The sequence below is a fragment of the Gigantopelta aegis genome, chromosome 10 (genome assembly GCF_016097555.1).
Source record: "Gigantopelta aegis isolate Gae_Host chromosome 10, Gae_host_genome, whole genome shotgun sequence".
NCBI lineage: Eukaryota > Metazoa > Mollusca > Gastropoda > Neomphalida > Peltospiridae > Gigantopelta > Gigantopelta aegis.
The window spans coordinates 84,467,480-84,488,977 of NC_054708.1; the positions used below are offsets into that span (position 1 = coordinate 84,467,480).

At 36.7% G+C, this 21,498-nt stretch overlaps 1 protein-coding gene across 1 annotated transcript in view; it reads right to left on the reverse strand.

Moving 5' to 3' along the window:
• LOC121383875 (centriolin-like) overlaps positions 1-21,498 on the reverse strand; it is a 154,603-nt gene that overhangs the window by 14,502 nt on the left and 118,603 nt on the right. The window contains exons 33-40 of the mRNA XM_041513972.1: positions 19,971-20,097; positions 14,365-14,529; positions 12,847-13,122; positions 12,278-12,495; positions 11,565-11,745; positions 6,611-6,799; positions 4,604-4,657; positions 3,921-4,022 (exon numbers count right to left, since the gene is read on the reverse strand). Coding sequence (XP_041369906.1) covers positions 3,921-4,022; positions 4,604-4,657; positions 6,611-6,799; positions 11,565-11,745; positions 12,278-12,495; positions 12,847-13,122; positions 14,365-14,529; positions 19,971-20,097 — 1,312 coding nt within the window. The remainder of the gene's footprint in view (positions 1-3,920; positions 4,023-4,603; positions 4,658-6,610; positions 6,800-11,564; positions 11,746-12,277; positions 12,496-12,846; positions 13,123-14,364; positions 14,530-19,970; positions 20,098-21,498) is intronic.

A 21,498-nucleotide genomic window follows, 5' to 3' on the forward strand; every position in this document is an offset into this window, starting at 1 on the left:
GTACCCAGTCTAATGCTATGCCGTAACAATATCTCCCCCAGCTCGTACCCAGTCTAATGCTATGCCGTCTCGTACCCAGTCTAATGCTATGCCGTAACAATATCTCCCCCAGCTCGTACCCAGTCTAATGCTATGCCGTAACAATATCTCCCCCAGCTCGTACCCAGTCTAATGCTATGCCGTAACAATATCTCCCCCAGCTTATACCCAGTCTAATGCTATGCTGTAACAATATCTCCCCCAGCTCATACCCAGTCTAATGCTACACTGGAGCAATATCTCCCCCAGCTCGTACCCAGTCTAATGCTATGCTGTAAAAAGATCTCCCCCAGCTCGTACCCAGTCTAATGCTATGCTGTAACAATATCTCCCCCAGCTTGTACCCAGTCTAATGCTATGCTGTAACAATATCTCCTCCAGCTCGTACCCAGTCTAATGCTATGCTGTAACAATATCTCCCCCAGCTCGTACCCAGTCTAATGCTATGCTGTAACAATATCTCCCCCAGCTCGTACCCAGTCTAATGCTATGCTGTAACAATATCTCCTCCAGCTCGTACCCAGTCTAATGCTATGCTGTAACAATATCTCCTCCAGCTCGTACCCAGTCTAATGCTATGCTGTAACAATATCTCCCCCAGCTCGTACCCAGTCTAATGCTATGCTGTAACAATATCTCCCCCAGCTCATACCCAGTCTAATGCTACACTGGAGCAATAGCCAGGTAGCAATAGACTGGGAACCGCTAAGTCGCTATTGTTTTTGTTGGATGTTTCCTCCCTTCAAATTTTATTTGAGATATTGATTCCACATATGTAGGACATTGATACATTAGTAATGTCGGAAACACTATATTAATATTAATTTATGTCATTATTACGCAAAAATAGATGCAGCAAATCTTTCTGCAGATTCTGTTTGATTGCCAATTTCACAAATTCCACGATTTCGATGTGGCGTAGCAATAGACTGGAAACGAGAACAGTGTTGTCCAAGTTTGTTACGATGTTATTTATGAATTTCATTTAAGTGGGATACTAAATTCTCAGGTGGGATACCAGATTTTGGAATGTTAGTATCCAACTGGGATACTGCCCAAAATGTTTAATCTCGAACACTGCCCAATGGATCCACTGACAGGGATCGATCCTAAACCGACCATGCATCAAGCAAGCACTTTACCACTGGGCTTTGTCTTGCCTACCATGTATACTGATACCAAATACATTCATATAATAAGAGCTAAAAGTTATTCACCGTGAACTAATTTCAGGGGAGTGATGAGGAGCTAGCGACAGCTCCCCATAAATTTACTTTACTAAGTTAAAATTTAATGACCACAGGCCCTGAAATGCCCATCATGAAGGAATTTCTATTGGAAAGCAATCATTATAGTAACGGGTTTTTGAGCAGGGGGTTTTGTTCTATTGGAAAGCAATCATTATAGTAACGGGGTTTTGAGCAGGGGGTTTTGTTCTATTGGAAAGCAATCATTATAGTAACGGGTTTTTGAGCAGGGGGTTTTGTTCTATTGGAAAGCAATCATTATAGTAACGGGGTTTTGAGCAGGGGGTTTTGTTCTATTGGAAAGCAATCATTATAGTAACGGGTTTTTGAGCAGGGGGTTTTGTTCTATTGGAAAGCAATCATTATAGTAACGGGTTTTTGAGCAGGGGGTTTTGTTCTATTGGAAAGCAATCATTATAGTAACGGGGTTTTGAGCAGGGGGTTTTGTTCTATTGGAAAGCAATCATTATAGTAACGGGGTTTTGAGCAGGGGGTTTTGTTTTATTTTTGAGCATCTTTATTTTTTTATTATTACTTTTTTTTGAGTAATGTTTTTGCCATACAAAGAAGAACACACACCTCAGTCTTTGATATACCAATCATGTAGCACTGTTGGAATGAAGATAAAAAATTATAATAGGTGAGACTAGCTCACCATACAAACCACAGAAAGGAGTCTTTTATATGTACAGTAAGACCTCAATAATCCAGACTCCAGTAGTCCGGAAACCCCACTTTACAGACACCAGACAAAGAAAACAAACTCTCTACTACATAAATGTGTTTGTTAATCCGGATATTCAGCTTCCAGTACCAGATGAAAATTATCCAAAACAATTTGTAAAAAATTAAAACAATTTGCTTGACTTGGCTGGACATAATTTCTTCCAACAGATTATTTAATTAGAAACATATTTATAACTTGCTCCAAGTTCGTTCAACCATGGCCAGTAAGCAGTCATAGTCACTGTCCTGGTCAGCAAATGCCAGTAGACAACTAACATGTGCCAAAATGGCAGCAAAATGTTAGGTCTCACACCTCAGTGTATGTTTAATTGTTGGTTCTTTGTTCGATAGTTTTCCTTCAACGTGGGAATAACATTGTTCACTGATCTAGGTTACCATTTTATTTACATTTACATTTCCTTTATAAAATGTAATTAATAAAATTAAGACCAACAGTCATTGGTAAAACATAAGTAATCCCAAAAAATAATGAGTACAATTCAAATGAAAGAAAAATGTCAGTACAAACAAATTCAAAAATTCAAAATCCAGTTAAGAAATGACTTTCAAAATGAAATTGTTGTCTTAAAATATAATTTAGAATTATTTTTCATAGATATGATCAATATTAAATATTTTGATATTTTTATTTAAATGATATAAATCTGTATTTGTTACTTTTTTTTATTGGTTTGCCATTCAAGGAAAATAAGTCTTCAGGTATGATTCAGTACTTCAGAAATTTGTTAAACTGGACACTTTTATGAAAAACCACTCCGTCTGGATTAACGAGGTTCTACTATACTTAACATTCTGACTACTGCAGGAGAGATATCTCGCCCAATGTCACGCATGCTGCATACAGTACATGCACTTACTCATATTTCCCCGCTGTTTTGCACCAGGCACTGATAAAAATAATACAAGAACACTGATCGAGACTAATCATGATAATGGGCACTTAAGTTTGTTTGTTTCTGAGTGACAAATATCTGGAATTTTTTTGTTGAAAATGTGGTTTTTGGCAAGTATTTTTGCTTGACAACAATGGCGGAATCTCGCTGTAATTTTCGGGAATTCAGGATTGTGACAGCTAATTTGATAATACTTTAAAAATTATTAATTGTAGTTAGTTTCCAAAACAAATTCTGGTCAGAAAAACAGTCATTGGGAATAATGGACATAAAAACACAACAGTATAAATCTTCCTTTTCTGTTTTATTTGTTTGATATTTGTAATTAAAAAAATGAAATTAAAATGTTTTTACAGGTAAATACATTTCCCAAAATTACATTGTTAAAACATAAATGAACATATCATAAAATATACAGTATATAGTTCTGAATGGTAGCCCATGTAATATTGATTGATCTTGTCGTTCATTCCTTGTTAAGAAACCCAAAGTAATAAAATAAAATTACATTGTATTGTGGTTCGCTAATAAAAATGTCCATACAGGTACTTACACAAATGTTTTTTAGCATCACTTTTTAAAAATTTATTTATTGACAAATTAATGTCTTCTCTTTGAGGTTATGGATAGAAAACACATTAACTGTAAAACTGCCATGCAAAATGTCTGCAAAGACAATTTCCATAGCATATGATTTTTTCCAGTCATTTTCTTAATTGCCAGGGCCCATATTTTTAAGCTATCTTAGCGCTATGAAATCGTAAAACCATCGTAAGCTATGACATCACCATGGTGTGTGCTGTAGTGATGTCATAGCCTACTATGATTTTACGATTTTGTAGCGCTAAGATACCTTTGAAAATATGGGCCCAGTGATGTAATGTTGTGTAATGATGAGACACCATGAGCTCTTGGTCTCCTGAACACACCTCAGTTGTGTGTGACAGGCCAGAGTGTGATAAGGTCTGTGTGTCGACCAGGGACAGATACAAACCTGTGTTTCCGCCAGTCGTCGCTGCGTCCTCTCTAACTCCTCCCGTTTACAGGTTAGTTCCGTGCGCAGTGCAGCCAGCTCTATGTTAGCACTATCCACAAGCTACGGTGACAAAGAAGAGTCAGTTTTATACCTACAAGGCTCCAACTGAAGTCAGCGGTTAGTCTAACATCGAGACAGATCTGTTATTCCGCTACCATTACGACGTGAAAGTTAGCTAGTGGCACTAGAGAATGTTTGTCTAGGACAGTGGAACTACACAGTGACTTGATCACTCACAAGGATATGCAGCCATTTAATTGTTTTGTGAGTGGTGGGCATATAAAAAATTGTCTCCCCACCAGCACCCCCTCCTCTATATGATCAATTTTGGAATAGTCCAAAAATGTCAATGAATAACCAGTTATTTCACGGTGTACTTCCACTGTTCTAGTGTCATCTATATCTATGTCTATTTATAGCGTTATTCTTGTACCAATCACAACAAATACCATAGAACCCTCAACACATTGTTAAACAAAACATATACAATAATAAAAACACAACAGTATAAAATCTTCCCTTTCAGTTTTATTTGTTTGATATTTGTAATTTTAAAAATTAAATTAAAATTTCCCAAAATTACATTGTTAAAAAATGAATGAAATAAAACAAATTAACACAAAAGTCTCACACCAACTCACTCGATTTAATCTGCCCTCTTCCTTTTCTGCCTCCAGTTTGACTTTGTTTAGCGCCTAGTTCAAAACAACATCATCAAACTCAACAGTCAGACTAATATATGGGATAAAATGTTTAAATCTCAAACCATTATTTCTCTAATGTTTTGATTAAAATACGGAAAATATTAACCGAGGACAAACACACAACAGATATACAACATGGAAACAACACACACAACATAACAAACATTAGTTTTACCACATACACAACAAAACGAAGCATATTCACACTACATAATTATGATATTATTGAGTAAACTGTCAGAGGCAATCAAACAAAGCCTTCAGCTAAATGTAATATTAATGCGAGTCACACATCAGTGTTAATCATAGCATACACCACGTTAGCAATGGCCGTCACAGATTACACTACAGGGCATACTTTAAAATCTGAGGTAACTTCACCCAGGTAACAGATTGTTTGATTGCACAAATTATAGTCGCAGAGCGACATAAAGTTCTGATGATCTAGAAGTTTGTAACTTTTAATTTTAGAATGTAAAGCTTCACCACATAACAACCAATTAGCAGATAGCATGAATTTGAAGTTGTATAAGTGATACACAAACAGAATGACAGTTCGCATGAAATACTGTGTCATGGAACATTTTGACTCATCACGAACAAAAGCATTTGCTCAGCTGCACATAAAGTGTGGGTTTGGGACTGTGAGACAAATTTGTAGACAATTATACACCCAGAAATAAATTCAACATGTATGACTTTGTGAAACAATTATAATTTGAAGCAAGAAATTAAATTTATGAAAGAAATACTAAACAGACTACGGATTTTTGAAACTATCTTGGCTCTACGAAATCGTAAAACCATCATAGGTTGTGATATCACTACAGCACACGCCAGAGTGACATCATAGCTTACGGTAATTTTACGATTTCGTAGGCTATAACTGCTTTCAAAATATGGGCCCATCATTGTAAGAGAACCAATTGTATTTCAGACTATCCTGTGTTGTTTACGGCAGTGGTGTTTCACTACATCTGGTGGACAGTCCAACTACCTTACATTGTTCAACAAATGAAAAAGTCAAGTTAAGACAAAACACAACATCATCAACAACAACAAACTAAAACTACTATAATTACTCCTACTACTAAATTACCAAGCAATTGTGAATAAGATGTGCTTGTTTGTTCATGGTTTTTATTGTTGTTTTTGTTATGCTAATAGAATTATGAATTTCATTAACAAATTAGATGCTACTAATAATTATCTATGTACAGTCATTAAGGCCATGTTAGGAACTATGTTTCAGGTCTCCTGTGAGCATTTATTTCACACCAAATGCTTTTTTATACAGAAAACAACACTTTTCAGATTTTTTCCAAAATAAGTCTGTATGGCTTAAAAAGAAACATTTTAAGCATTCAGTGTTAATTCAGAATACAATTAATGGGTTTTAATGTATGTATAGAAAACAAAACTACAGTAACTATAGTCACAAAATAACATTGGGCTATTTTCTTGTGTTTAAAGTTAGTTTTCTTATAGTTATTATTCCTGTCAAAAATTAACTTTGTGTTTTGTTTGTCAATATCTCATTTTGGTTGACCTAAAACATAATTAATTAAGTCTGGCCTAATGTTTCTGTAGCAAGCAGAAGATCATGACCTCCAGATTGTGCAGCCTTGACGTCTAACCTCCACCGTGTGACTGAACCATTCTCTATAACCAACAGAGAATATTTTGTTGTGTATTACGTCATAATTTGCTGTAGCAAGTTTAGTTTAAAAACAAAATGTTCCCTGACGTACCATGCTGGCTAACGAAGCATATATCTGCAATACAGGATGACAAACAATGCTATGAAAACTTCTGGTACCTGTTTGGCCATACTGGATAATAAACCATGCTGTACCTGTTTTACTCTATATGTACCATACTGGACAACAAACGCCACACTATAGAACTACTGGTACCTATCTGGCCTTATCAAACTACTGGTACCTGTTTGGCGTCCTGGTATTCGGTGGCCTTGTCCTCCATGTGTCGGATCAGCTCGGTCAGCTCGTGTTTCTTGTCAGTCTCGCGCTGTGCCACATCGTCGTGCTCAAACCGAGACTGCTGGATCGCCCCGCGCAGACGCTCGTTCTCCACCAGTGCATCGTCTCGCTTCAGACACGTCTCACGCATCTCCTACATAACAACCAGTGTAACAGCAAACTCAGTATTTACTGTATACTAGAGTTACCTCCCTTAATAACACACTCAACATCTCCTACCTAACAACCAGTGTAACAGCACTCTGTATTTACTGTATACTAGAGTTAACTCCCTTAATAACACACTCAACATCTCCTACGTAACAACCAGTGTAACAGCAAACTCAGTACTTACTGTATACTACAGTTACCTCCCTTAATAACACACTCTCCTACCTAAGAACCATCTCCTACTGTATACTAGAGTAACAACCAGTGTAACAGTGTAACAGCACTCTGTATTTACTGTATACTAGAGTTACCTCCCTTAATAACACACTCAACATCTCCTACGTAACAACCAGTGTAACAGCAAACTCAGTACTTACTGTATACTACAGTTACCTCCCTTAATAACACACTAAAAATCTCCTACCTAACAACCAGTGTAACAGCAAACTCAGTATTTACTGTATACTAGAGTTAACTCCCTTAATAACACACTCAACATCTCCTACCTAACAACCAGTGTAACAGCACTCTGTATTTACTGTATACTAGAGTCAACTCCCTTAATAACACACTGAATATCCCCTACCTAACAACCAGTGTAACAGCACTCTGTATTTACTGTATACTACTCTCCCTTAATAACACACTCATCTCCTACGTAACAACCAGTGTAACAGCAAACTCAGTACTTACTGTATACTACAGTTACCTCCCTTAATAACACACTGAACATCTCCTACCTAACAACCAGTGTAACAGCAAACTCAGTATTTACTGTATACTAGAGTTAACTCCCTTAATAACACACTCAACATCTCCTACGTAACAACCAGTGTAACAGCAAACTCAGTATTTACTGTATACTAGAGTTAACTCCCTTAATAACACACTCAACATCTCCTACGTAACAACCAGTGTAACAGCAAACTCAGTATTTACTGTATACTAGAGTTAACTCCCTTAATAACACACTCAACATCTCCTACGTAACAACCAGTGTAACAGCAAACTCAGTATTTACTGTATACTAGAGTTAACTCCCTTAATAACACACTCAACATCTCCTACGTAACAACCAGTGTAACAGCAAACTCAGTACTTACTGTATACTACAGTTACCTCCCTTAATAACACACTAAACATCTCCTACCTAACAACCAGTGTAACAGCAAACTCAGTATTTACTGTATACTAGAGTTAACTCCCTTAATAACACACTCAACATCTCCTACGTAACAACCAGTGTAACAGCAAACTCAGTACTTACTGTATACTACAGTTACCTCCCTTAATAACACACTAAACATCTCCTACCTAACATCTCCTACCTAACAACCAGTGTAACAGCAAACTCAGTATTTACTGTATACTAGAGTTAACTCCCTTAATAACACACTCAACATCTCCTACGTAACAACCAGTGTAACAGCAAACTCAGTATTTACTGTATACTAGAGTTAACTCCCTTAATAACACACTCAACATCTCCTACGTAACAACCAGTGTAACAGCAAACTCAGTACTTACTGTATACTACAGTTACCTCCCTTAATAACACACTAAACATCTCCTACCTAAGAACCAGTGTAACAGCAAACTCCGTATTTACTGTATACTAGAGTTAACTCCCTTAATAACACACTCAACATCTCCTACCTAACAACCAGTGTAACAGCAAACTCAGTACTTACTGTATACTACAGTTACCTCCCTTAATAACACACTAAACATCTCCTACCTAAGAACCAGTGTAACAGCAAACTCCGTATTTACTGTATACTAGAGTTAACTCCCTTAATAACACACTGAATATCTCCTACCTAACAACCAGTGTAACAGCACTCTGTATTTACTGTATACTAGAGTTAACTCCCTTAATAACACACTCAACATCTCCTACCTAACAACCAGTGTAACAGCAAACTCCGTATTTACTGTATACTACAGTTAACTCCCTTAATAACACACTCAACATCTCCTACGTAACAACCAGTGTAACAGCAAACTCAGTACTTACTGTATACTACAGTTAACTCCCTTAATAACACTCCTACTAACAACCAGTGTAACAGCACAGAGTCTCCCTTAATAACACACTGAACATCTCCTACGTAACAACCAGTGTAACAGCAAACTCAGTATTTACTGTATACTAGAGTCTCCCTTAATAACACACTCAACATCTCCTACGTAACAACCAGTGTAACAGCAAACTCAGTATTTACTGTATACTAGAGTTACCTCCCTTAATAACACACTGAAAATCTCCTACCTAACAACCAGTGTAACAGCACACACTCAGTATTACTGTATACTACAGTCAACTCCCTTAATAACACACTCAATGACTCCTACGTAACAACCAGTGTAACAGCAAACTCAGTACTTACTGTATACTACAGTTACCTCAACTCCCTTAATAACACACTAAACATCTCCTACGTAACAACCAGTGTAACAGCAAACTTACTGTATACTTACTGTATACTACAGTCAACTCCCTTAATAACACACTCAACATCTACTAATAACACACTCAACTCCTACAACAACCAGTGTAACAGCAAACTCAGTATTTACTGTATACTAGAGTTAACTCCCTTAATAACACACTCAACATCTCCTACGTAACAACCAGTGTAACAGCAAACTCAGTACTTACTGTATACTACAGTTAACTCCCTTAATAACACACTCAACATCTCCTACGTAACAACCAGTGTAACAGCAAACTCAGTACTTACTGTATACTACAGTTAACTCCCTTAATAACACACTCAACATCTCCTACGTAACAACCAGTGTAACAGCAAACTCAGTACTTACTGTATACTAGAGTTAACTCCCTTAATAATCCTGGATCACATAATAACATCTCCTAGATCCTAAGTAAACCAGTGTAACAGCAAACTCCGTACTTTGCTGTATACTAGTGCAGCTAAAAGACTTGCAAAAGAGGACACACTGTTGTCTGGCAGACCTAAGAGACCTTTGTAACAGCATCCCTGATTTATGTATATCTAGAGTTAAAAATCCCTTAATAACACACTCTACATCTCCTAGCTAATCTTCAGCTTAACAGCAAACTCCTGTACTTACTGTATACTACAGTTAACTCCCTTATAAAACACCCTTTCTTTACATTGTTTATGTACACACAAGTCAACTCCCTTAATAATGTACTCAACATCTCCTACGTAAAAGTTAACAGCTCTGTTAAGAAGAAAACAAAATCTTTATAACCCACTACATTTTCCTACATATCAAAGTTTTTCATGATAATCAACATCTAGTCTATAATAAATTCAACTCCCTTTCTTTATTAATAGTCATGGACATTTTTATATAATACACTTTCCCTTTACTACATAGCTCAGCACATACCATGGACTTTGATATAATACAGTACGTTTATTGTGGGACACTGATTGGGATGGAAAGTCAACTTTTTATCAGATAATACAGTCCAACTCCCTTTGAACACACTCCAATCCACAGCCCAGGCAAAATAGTCAACTTCCTTTACTACATAATACAGTTCAACTCCCTTTACTACAGAGTAAAAATGTAGTTATTTTTAAAAAAAGTCAACTCTCCTTAATTACTAATACAGTCAAATCTCATTTACGACATAAAAGTCCAAATAAAACTGGTTTATTAAACATGTTAATTTATAAACCAAGTAATAATCACAAACTAAACTTGAACCACAGTTACTAATGCTTTACATAGGGCAAATCTGTTGATAGTTAAAAATGTGGCTAAACCAAATTAAATTGATGGTTTAGTCATCATCAATCTGATCAAATTAAAATATTTTGGTACTTATTATAATGTCGATGAGATCTACCGGAAATAAGCCCAGCTAACCTGATCAACTCATTGTGGAGCTGATCTTCAGCTTCCTGCAACTTTCCTGTAACGAGCCGAGTTTTGTTGAAATTTTTTTAAAACCCTTTCTTTACATTGTTTGTAACAAACAAGACAACTGGAACAATGTAAAACATCTGCATTATCTCCAAGTTCAGCTCTGTTAAGAAGAAAACAAAATAATGACGCCCAGTACATTTTTGGATGTCAAACATTTGATGATAATTCTGACATATAGTCTATGGGGAAATTCACTGCATTTCTTTATTAGTAGCATGGACATTTTTATATAAGAACTTTCCCACAGATAGCTCAGCACATACCATGGACTTTGATATACGTTGTTGTGGGACACTGATTGGGATGGAAAGAAACTTTATCAGAGAATGGCCAATCCATCAAGGGGGTTTGATCCTCCAATCCAAGCAGCCCAGGCAAAAATAGACTCTACTGACTGACGTAAATTTCCCCCAAATTTGCAGGCATGAGTGAAAACAATGTTACACACTGTTATTGTTAGACTCCTAGTAAATCTCACTTGGTAAAAAAAATTCTGGTCTACCTAAACTATTAAAAAAAAATCTCATTACGACTATAAAATTCCAAATAAAACTGGTTTATTTTTTGTTAATTTATAAACCAAGTAATAATCACAAACTAAACTTGAACCACAGTTCTTTATATGCTTTACACTAGGGCAAATCTGTTGATAGTTAAGTGTGTACAATGTGGCTAAACCAAATTAAATTGATGGTTTAGTCATCATCAATCTGTCAATTAAAATATTTTGCATCTTATTTACACTACTTCTATTGGCAACAAGCACTAGACCACCATTTTGAAATGAACAGATAAAGAAAAAAAAACCCATGTTAAACCAAAACAAAGAAATGACTGTGACCTTTGGCTGTGGCCTTGAGACTGTTAATCTCCTTGGTAATGATTGTCTTCTGGTGATTGGAGTCATCCATCTCTCTCTCACGCAGCTGTAGCTCCGCCTCCAAGCGCTCAAGGCGGTCCGTTGCCGTGCCAATCTTCTCCTCCAGCACAATGTGACTTCTGAAATACACAGCCGTAACACTGAGGAATCAATTTGTGTTTAATGCAGAACAAAGGAAAATAGACCATTGGGGGTCAGACAAAATAATTAACGCATGAAAGTCAATACAGTTTGTGATCAAAACACAGTTAAAATGGACAAAGTGAATGGACATGACATGAATGTCTTGAGAAGTATATATAACTAGGGTAAAGATATCTGCTGTGGTACATTGGCTCATTAACGGTTGAAGCAGATATTTATTTATTACTTTATGTTATCTAAGTGCCTACTAATTTCGGTTTAGAAAAGTTATTTCTTTTTCACAATTATCATTGCTATCCTTATATTCATGCCAAAATAAAGCGGGAAAAGGCATGGAAATTACACATGTTAAAATGTTTTAAAAAGTATTTGATGACTTAAATAAAAACATCTCATCATCACTAAGTAGACAGATGTAAACTGTAGTAACAGAGCAAAAATTAATTCGACTCAATCTGAAAAAATAAGTCAATGAGTTTCTTGACAATACACAAACTGTACACGAACCTCTTCATCTGGTTTAGCTTGTCGTCAAGATTCTTGCAGCTTTCATTCAGCACATCCTTTTCTCTGGCTAGCGCGTTGATACGGTCCTCCAGCGACTGTTTCTCCGTGGTCAGGTGGTCAATCTCTTGTCGGTCTCGGTCCAACGTCTGTCTCAGTCTCTCTAATTCAGAGCCCTTCCGGTTTGTCTCAATATTCATCTGTTCCAGGTTTGATTTCTCCTGAAATCAGATATACATGTATCTCATTAAAATTCATATCTCAAGACTTTTTAAACACTAGAAATATCTGATTAATATTTAAAGGCTTAGACTTGTAAAACACAAGAGATATCTGATTAATATTCTTAAGTTCTGTAACCTCTGAAACACCAGAGATCATTAACTCACTACACCCCACCCCCAACCTACACCAGACTTACATGAAGCAGAGCTCTTGGAGTTTTCTCCAGCTAAACTAGTTTCTGGCTGTGCTGAGACGATGCTGTCTAGCTCTGTCTGTTCGTACGTCTGTCTGTCCTTGTTACCTACCCCTCATACACCCACAGACCCCCCACCCTACATCAGACTTACATCAAGCAGAGCTCTCTGAGTTTTCTCCAGCTCGACTAGTTTCTGGCTGTGCTGAGACTTGAGACTGTCCAGCTCGGTCTGTTCGTATGTCTGTCTGTCATAGATGTGCTTCAGCTCGGCCTTGTTCTTGTTCACGGAGCCGACCAGCCGCTGTAGAACCTCCTCCTCCTGCTCCGTCGCGTCCTTCACCTTGGCCAGCTCGAGCCGCTTTGACTTGATGAGCGACATCACATCCAGCTTCTGCTGCTCATACTCCTTGAGCTCGTCTCGCTGGTCCTGACACACAAACAACACAGGTAACAGGTATTAATACTCAGTGGTCCTGACACACAACAACACGGGTAACAGGTGTTAATACTCAGTGGTCCTGACACACAACAACACGGGTAACAGGTGTTAATACTCAGTGGTCCTGACACACAACAACACGGGTAACAGGTGTTAATACTCAGTGGTCCCGACACACAACAACACAGGTAACAGGTATTAATACTCAGTGGTCCTGACACAGGTAACAGGTGACAGGTGAGTGGTAATTATTATACTCAGTTCTTTATTTCAATGGTATAGTCCAGTCAGTAATACTCTGGTAATCTCTCCTGAAACTCTTTAACAAGTTCATAATACAAAACGCACAATACTATCTCTCTGTCTTGCCCTCTCTTTCCCCCTCTCTCTCATGCCCTTCCTCTTTCCCCGTCGCTCACTCCCTCCTTCTCTGTGTCCCTACCCCTCCCTATCTATCTTTGTCTCCTCTCTCTCCATCTGTCTCAACCTCTCTTTCAACACTCTCGTCACAACTCTCTCTCAATCGTTTCCTTTTTCTCACTCTCTCCCTGCCCCACCCACTTTCTGATTCTTCAGGCAATCTGTCTAATTAATCACATACATGTTTCATGATACTGACAGAGTTTAATACATAGATATTTCCTTTCTAGTTCTGTGGTCATTAGTGCACTAATGCATAAGGTAACTGCTAATGTTTCCTCTTTCTACTATTTAAAAGACTATATTTATTTTATATATACAAATGATACAAAAGTAACATGACATTTGTTTCATAAAAAATGTGCCAACAATTTTTCTTTGTTCAGTTTTAACCCTAATACCACTAATAAGATTCTGCAATTCACCCTGAGTTTTAACTCTAACAACTCTAAGATACTTCATTTACCCCGAGTTTTAACCCTAATACCACTAATAAGATGCTGCACTCACCCTGAGTTTTAACTCTAACAACTCTAAGATACTTCATTTACCCCGAGTTTTAACCCTAATACCACTAATAAGATGTTGCACTCACCCTGAGTTTTAACCCTAACAACTCTAAGATACTTCATTTACCCCGAGTTTTAACCCTAATACCACTAATAAGATGCTGCACTCACCATGAGTTTTAACCCTAACAACTCTAAGATACTTCATTTACCCCGAGTTTTAACCCTAATACCACTAATAAGATGCTGCACTCACCATGAATTTTAACCCTAATACCACCCAGTAAGATAGTACACTAACCCTGAGTTCTCGGTGTTTGTTTGTGATCTCCACCTCTGCCTCACGGAGCACCGCGCTGAGTTCCGACTGCCGTCTCTCGGCGGCGTCCATCATGAGCTGCAGTTCCGTCTTCTTCTTACCCATCAGTTCATCCAGCTTCTCCAGCTCGTGACGCTCACTCTCCAACTGGGAACAACAGCAGTCATAATAATAACAACTATAGTGTTAATAATAATAATAATAACAACAATAATAATAACAACAATAATAATAACAATAGTAATAAATAATAATAACAACAGTAATAACAATAGTAACAAATAATAACAAGAATACATGTAGCTAAAATATTAAAAATAATAACAATAAAAATATTATCCCAATAATACTATTACCAGTCTGTTGTTATTACAACAAAACCTTAATCACAACAATATGTTTTGTACTACAAAGTGAACACATAGATCAATGTAATTAGCTCTTCCCAATTAAATGTAAACACCTCTTCCTCTATTAGTATGTGAAGATTGCCCTATAGAATTATTGCAGCCTACCAAGCTTCAGAGTTAACCAATCAAACTACAGGAGAATACAGACTTTGAAAGTTTCAAAATGAATCACTTCTATTAATGTCCAAAACAAAAATTCAGAAATTACTATTTGAAAAAGAACAGTAAGCATATGAAAAAAATCTTGAATACCTACAATGTCCTACATCATAAAACTTGGTTACTTTGTAACTTGACAAGTGTATATTTGGTTCTATTTTTGCATAACCTTAATGCACTAGTCTACTGGAAACACATACTGATTTGTGATGTATAAACCTTCTATTAAAGAAATACAATTTCTAATTTAGTATAGTTAAATATATAATAATGTATGATTTTATATATTTCTCTAGTGAACAGTTACCTGTACTAAACTACAATAATACTGTATATTTCTCTAGATACATGTGAATACTCGCGTATATAGATTGTATAAACAGTGATTAATATTTATTGTTGTATATTTCTCTAGATACATGTAAATATTGACATACAGAGTAAATAAACAGTGATTAATAGTTATTATTTTATGAAGATTAACAAATATTTCCATTGGCCTGGGAGACTATTAGCCTTCAAAAGTTACTAGTGGTTGTGAACAATCACTAGTTCCCCCCCCCCCCCCCCACCCCACCCCATTTATTGGTTGAAATTATTTGACTGACAGACGGCATTTGTGGCTGATACTAAAAAAAATAATGTTAGTATGACTGGACATTCATATTGGAACAAGACTAACTTGCATGTACCAGAGAACAGTCATCATTTAAACTGTACTTGTACCCAGCTATTGTCACTCATTTTCTACCCCTTTTATATGACTTCGTTCTACTGACTCAATATTTACTATTATATCTTTATTACACAACCTAACACTGAACAGTACACATAAGTATCTGCAAAAGTGTAATGATCATCTATTTTAAAATTTTATAAATATTTTTTCTAATTAGGATCTGAACACCCAACACCCACAACTAATTACTTGTAAATAAAATTTAAAAGACAACAAACAAATTATAGTTAAAATTTCAAACATTAAAACAAAACATCACAATTTGATCACAGCATAAAAAGAGAATTTCATTCAACAGAAAGTATAGTCCCTTGCATGCATGTTTACCTGAACCAACTCACTATGAGAGCCAGCTATTACACTGAATATACAGGAATTCTGACAGCAAACTAAACAGTTACTATCAAAAGCATAAGTTACAATATGCAGCCCTGTGATACGCTAGTCTCTTGTTCACAACCTGCTGTATCTATTACTGTGGTAATCCAGGGCTTGAAATTCATCTTGTGCAATGGGAAGCAATGTGTATTTTTCAGATTTCAAGATAGAAAAAAATGGTAAAAATTCACAAGCAATTCTAAAAATTTGTCTCATAATTAGACTTGCAGTGTAACTTTTTAACAGCAACGTGGAAGATTTGATAAAAAAAAAAATAAGATAAAATCATAAGATTTATATTATCTTTTCCAAATATCAAGAATTCTCTATATATCTGAAATGCTGTCAAGAAAAGAAAAGCAAAAGCTGCTTATGAAGTTGATCATGAGATAGCATATTGTGGCCTTTGCTGCCAGCTCGGTCAATTTGGAGCCTTGTGGAATGAGTTGGTTAAGGTAGCATTTTGTAAGAAAACCTAAGTGTTAACAAACCACAATCACAACACAATGGTGACATTCAAGCAGGTTTAGCAGGTGAATGTTTCAACTAAGGTAGGTAGTAAACACAAACAGAAATATTAATATCTCTGACTAAAACACAATCACAATTATTTGATCTAGTGTTTAAGTTGTTAATGGCCAAATTGGACATGGCAAAAATCAATCAACCAACAACCATAGATGGTTTCTTAACCTTCCGACTACTGCTGGTGAGATATCTCGCCCGACATCAAGCAATTCCTGGGAATTTTGAGTTGATAATGTGGTTTTCGGCAAGTATTTTTGCTTGACAACAATGATGGAACATCATGGTAATTTTCAGCAATCGATAGCTGATTGTGGCAGCTCATTTAATAATAAATTTGACTGTTTTATCAACAACAAAAATCAGGAAATATTGGGATATAAATCTCCAAAAAATATTCTGATCAGAAAAACAGTGTTAGTGGGAATAATGGACATAAATACTGGACATCTGGCCACAAATTCCCGGAAGTAAATGCGACCTTTTAAATTTTGTGCCTAATTTTAATCAACAATAACTGATCTAAAATATCATAAAACTTAGAAAAACCCACAAAAATAATACTTACCGATTCAAATATAAACTTTATTTTATTTATTTATTAAAAATGTAAGTGAAACTATGAAAGCAAAAGTTATAAATCAGTACCCCTGAACATGGTTTTTGTCAAAAATTAAACTTTGAAGATTAAGTCTTAACCAAGACAGACACCCCAATGCAAACTTAAAAAAAAAAAACCCATCCAGTTTATATTTTTCATGAAGGATTCTCCAGGGAAAGCACTAAGTGTGCAGAGTGGCAACACTTGTCATTTCAAGTCTTATGCACAGATTATACAACTAGGACTTTCAACTGTCACTTTAAATTCTTCTTACACTTTACGTTGCTCATAACATCAGGATGTGAAGTATGGTCTGTTAGCATTCTTTTTTAAAATAGCAGAACAACAGAAAAGTGTCCTTCCAAGAAAAAAATGTCCTGCTGGAAATGGAACACAGAATGAGGGAAGGGTTTGGGATGGTGTTTGAAAAATTATAATTTCTGAGATGAATTTTACATTGTGGAATTAAAATGAAACAGTCATAAGCTAATTAGCAGATGAAATAATGAATTCACCAAAAAGTTAATCTGGGAATTAGCATTGTAATGAGTATTTATTTTATTGTGTCATGTCTGTCTAAGATAAAATCGGTTTGACATAACATTTTAAAAGAAATGTCACCAAACAGTATCTTTAGTCTAACCTACACCCTGAGTGTCTATCACCACTGTGAATCCAAACAACACACAGATGAAATAATCCACATGGGTTAATAAATAAATAATTTACATTATCATGCAGGTTAAGTCTTATGATAGAGTTACATGTATCAAGCAGGCATGCGGGTTAGTCACTCTACACAGACTGGGTTAGTGGCACTCTAACATCTACACACCTTGACACCCATAGCCGACTTTACTTTTGTATACTACGGCAAGAAATTGAAAAGAAAAAACCCAACAGAATGTAAAGAGCATCCTATGTTAAATTAAAGCATGAACATATATCAGTGTTACAAAGTCTACTGCAAGTCCTCAAGTTATCTACATCATTATACATGCAAAGGTTTGTCCAAAGCCCTCATGTTTTCATAATTTCACAATTTCAGAGAAGATTGTTATTGTCTTCGGACGTTTTTTTTTTTAGTCTCAGGTATTTTGTGTTAGTTGAATCAAGAGCTTCATCCAGAACCACATTGCTGGTGGGAGTCTGGTATGGGTGGGTGGGGGGGTGGGGGGGGGGGGGGCATGGCAGTGCTGTACCAGAGCTCAAAATAGGAAGTAAAATATGGCCTGTTGTTGTTGTTTTAAAATAACACGCCAAAAGAAACATGTCCTATTAAGAAAATATATAGCCTGTGGGAAATAAGACAGCATGGGGTGAGTGGACATTTTGGGAGAGGGTGAAAATAAATTTGGACTTCCAAAGTGTATTTTAGAGAATTATGGATGCAGACATTGACAAAATAAACCCAAACATGGGACTGGGATTCTGGTTGGATGATTACATGAAAAGGGAAATCATACAGCAGGAAACTAGGATCGTGGATTAAGCAGAAGATTCCCTTTATTTTGGGGGCTATTTTAAATCTAGGTCAAATTTGTAAAGGGAAGAACTGCACCTATGCTAGAGGTCAGGTGAAGTAAGATGAAACATAAGTAAATTAACCAATGATAGCTCTAGGATGATGACTAAATGCAGCTGGGCTCAAGGAATAGCGGAGATGAAGACAATTAATTTGTAGTGATAAAATATTATGGTTTTACAAATACACTGGGTATAACTGGAAAAACTCAATAAAAGACATTCGGCCTACACTTGTATGTTCATTATCCTGTTTTACCATTCGGCCAACACTTGTATGTTCATTATCCTGTTTTACCATTCGGCCAACACTTGTATGTCCATTATCCTATTTTACCATTCCGCCAAAACTTGTATGTTCATTATCCTATTTTACCATTCGGCCAACACTTGTATGTTCATTATCCTATTTTACCATTCGACCAACACTTGTATGTTCATTATCCTGTTTTACCATTTGTCCAACACTTGTATGTCCATTATCCTATTTTACCATTCGGGCAACACTTTTATGTTCATTATCCTGTTTTACCATTCGGCCAACACTTGTATGTTCATTATCCTATTTTACCATTTGTCCAACACTTGTATGTCCATTATCCTATTTTACCATTCGGGCAACACTTGTATGTCCATTATCCTATTTTACCATTCGGGCAACACTTGTATGTTCATTATCCTGTTTTACCATTCAGGCAACACTTGTATGTTCATTATCCTGTTTTACCATTCTCACATCTTGTTTACACTTCATACTGTTGTGTTTCAAACCAATCTGTTCGATGTCAATTCTCTATTAATTCTGACTGAAATCTATCCTAACATGCACTGTGCTTAAATTTTATACACTTTAAAATTTGGCTTATGTATGGTAATATACAGTAAAGCAATATACATTACATCATGTCAAACAAACATTTAACATATAACTTTATATCTGTTGTGTGATGAAAAAAACCCCAGTCAAATGTCATTATCTCAACCTCTGTATCTTGAGTCCAGGGTACCTACGGGTGGACAAATTGTCACATTTGATCATTTTTAACATCATATATTTATGTTTTATCTCAAACTACCAATATTTCGACTTAGTTTGATACTTTCAACATCAAAAAAAAAGGTCTGACTGTATGTTAGTAAAATAATACTAATCAATGAATAACTGTACAACTACAACTCTTAGAGATTTTGACTTTAGCAATTTCTGGCACCAATTATAAATAATCTATTGAACTGTGACTGTTATGTGTACCTGATCTCGAAGTTTGGCCAGCTCAGAGCGTCTCTTGGATAACAAGTCGTCACTCTCACGTAGCGCATCTACCGTTTCCTTCTCCCGCTTCGACGCCACGCTCAAGTCACTCTGCATTCTCTGCAGACTGAAATGTGTAAACCATATACAGATACAGGACGCTGAAATAATGGGCCAAATCAAGACAAGACAATAAAGACCAAGAGTTGTAGTTCAGAGCACATTAGTTAATCAATCAGCCACTGGATGTCAAATGTTTAGTCATTTTGATACAGGAAATCTTCAGAGGAAACACACTACCTTTTTCATTAGCAGCAAGAAATCTGTTATATGCACGTGCTAGTTGACGACCTTGGTTGGGATGGGGTATAAAAACAATGGGTCCACTGATCGTAAAGGAAATTGGGTTTTTTAACGGCACCACAAGAGCACATTGATTTATTATTCATCACAGCCTTTGATATACCAGTTGTGGTGCACTGGCTGGAATGAGAAATAGCCCAATGGGCCCACCGATGGGGATCAATTCCAAACCGACCGCCCATCAAGCGAGTGCTTTACTACTGGGCTACGTCTCGCCTCCACTTACTGGGTTCAAATCCTATGATCAAAGCATCTTAGGTGAGTGATTTACCACTACGCTACATCTCGCCTCCACTGACTGGGTTCAAATCCTATGATCAAAGCATCTTAGGTGAGTGATTTACCACTAGGCTACATCTCGCCTCCACTGACTGGGTTCAAATCCTATGATCAAAGCATCTTAGGTGAGTGATTTACCACTAGGCTACATCTCGCCTCCACTGACTGGGTTCAAATCCTATGATCAAAGCATCTTAGGTGAGTGATTTACCACTACGCTACATCTCGCCTCCACTGACTGGGTTCAAATCCTATGATCAAAGCATCTTAGGCGAGTGATTTACCACTACGCTACATCTCGCCTCCACTGACTGGGTTCAAATCCTATGATCAAAGCATCTTAGGTGAGTGATTTACCACTACGCTACATCTCGCCTCCACTGACTGGGTTCAAATCCTATGATCAAAGCATGTTAGGTGAGTGATTTACTACTACGCTACATCTCGCCTCCACTGACTGGGTTCAAATCCTATGATCAAAGCATGTTAGGTGAGTGATTTACTACTACGTTACATCTCGCCTCCACTGACTGGGTTCAAATCCTATGATCAAAGCATCTTAGGCGAGTGATTTACCACTGGGCTACATCTCGCCTCCACTGACTGGGTTCAAATCCTATGATCAAAGCATCTTAGGTGAGTGCTTTACCACTACGCTACATCTCGCCTCCACTGACTGGGTTCAAATCCTATGATCAAAGCATCTTAGGTGAGTGATTTACAGACTGAGCTAGATCCCGCCAGCAGTCACATGAAGAGTAATGTAAACATTAGCATGGTGTATGGCCTCACTAACATTAGCATGGTGTATGGCCTCACTAACATTAGCATGGTGTATGGCCTCACTAACATTAGCATGGTGTATGGCCTCACTAACATTAGCATG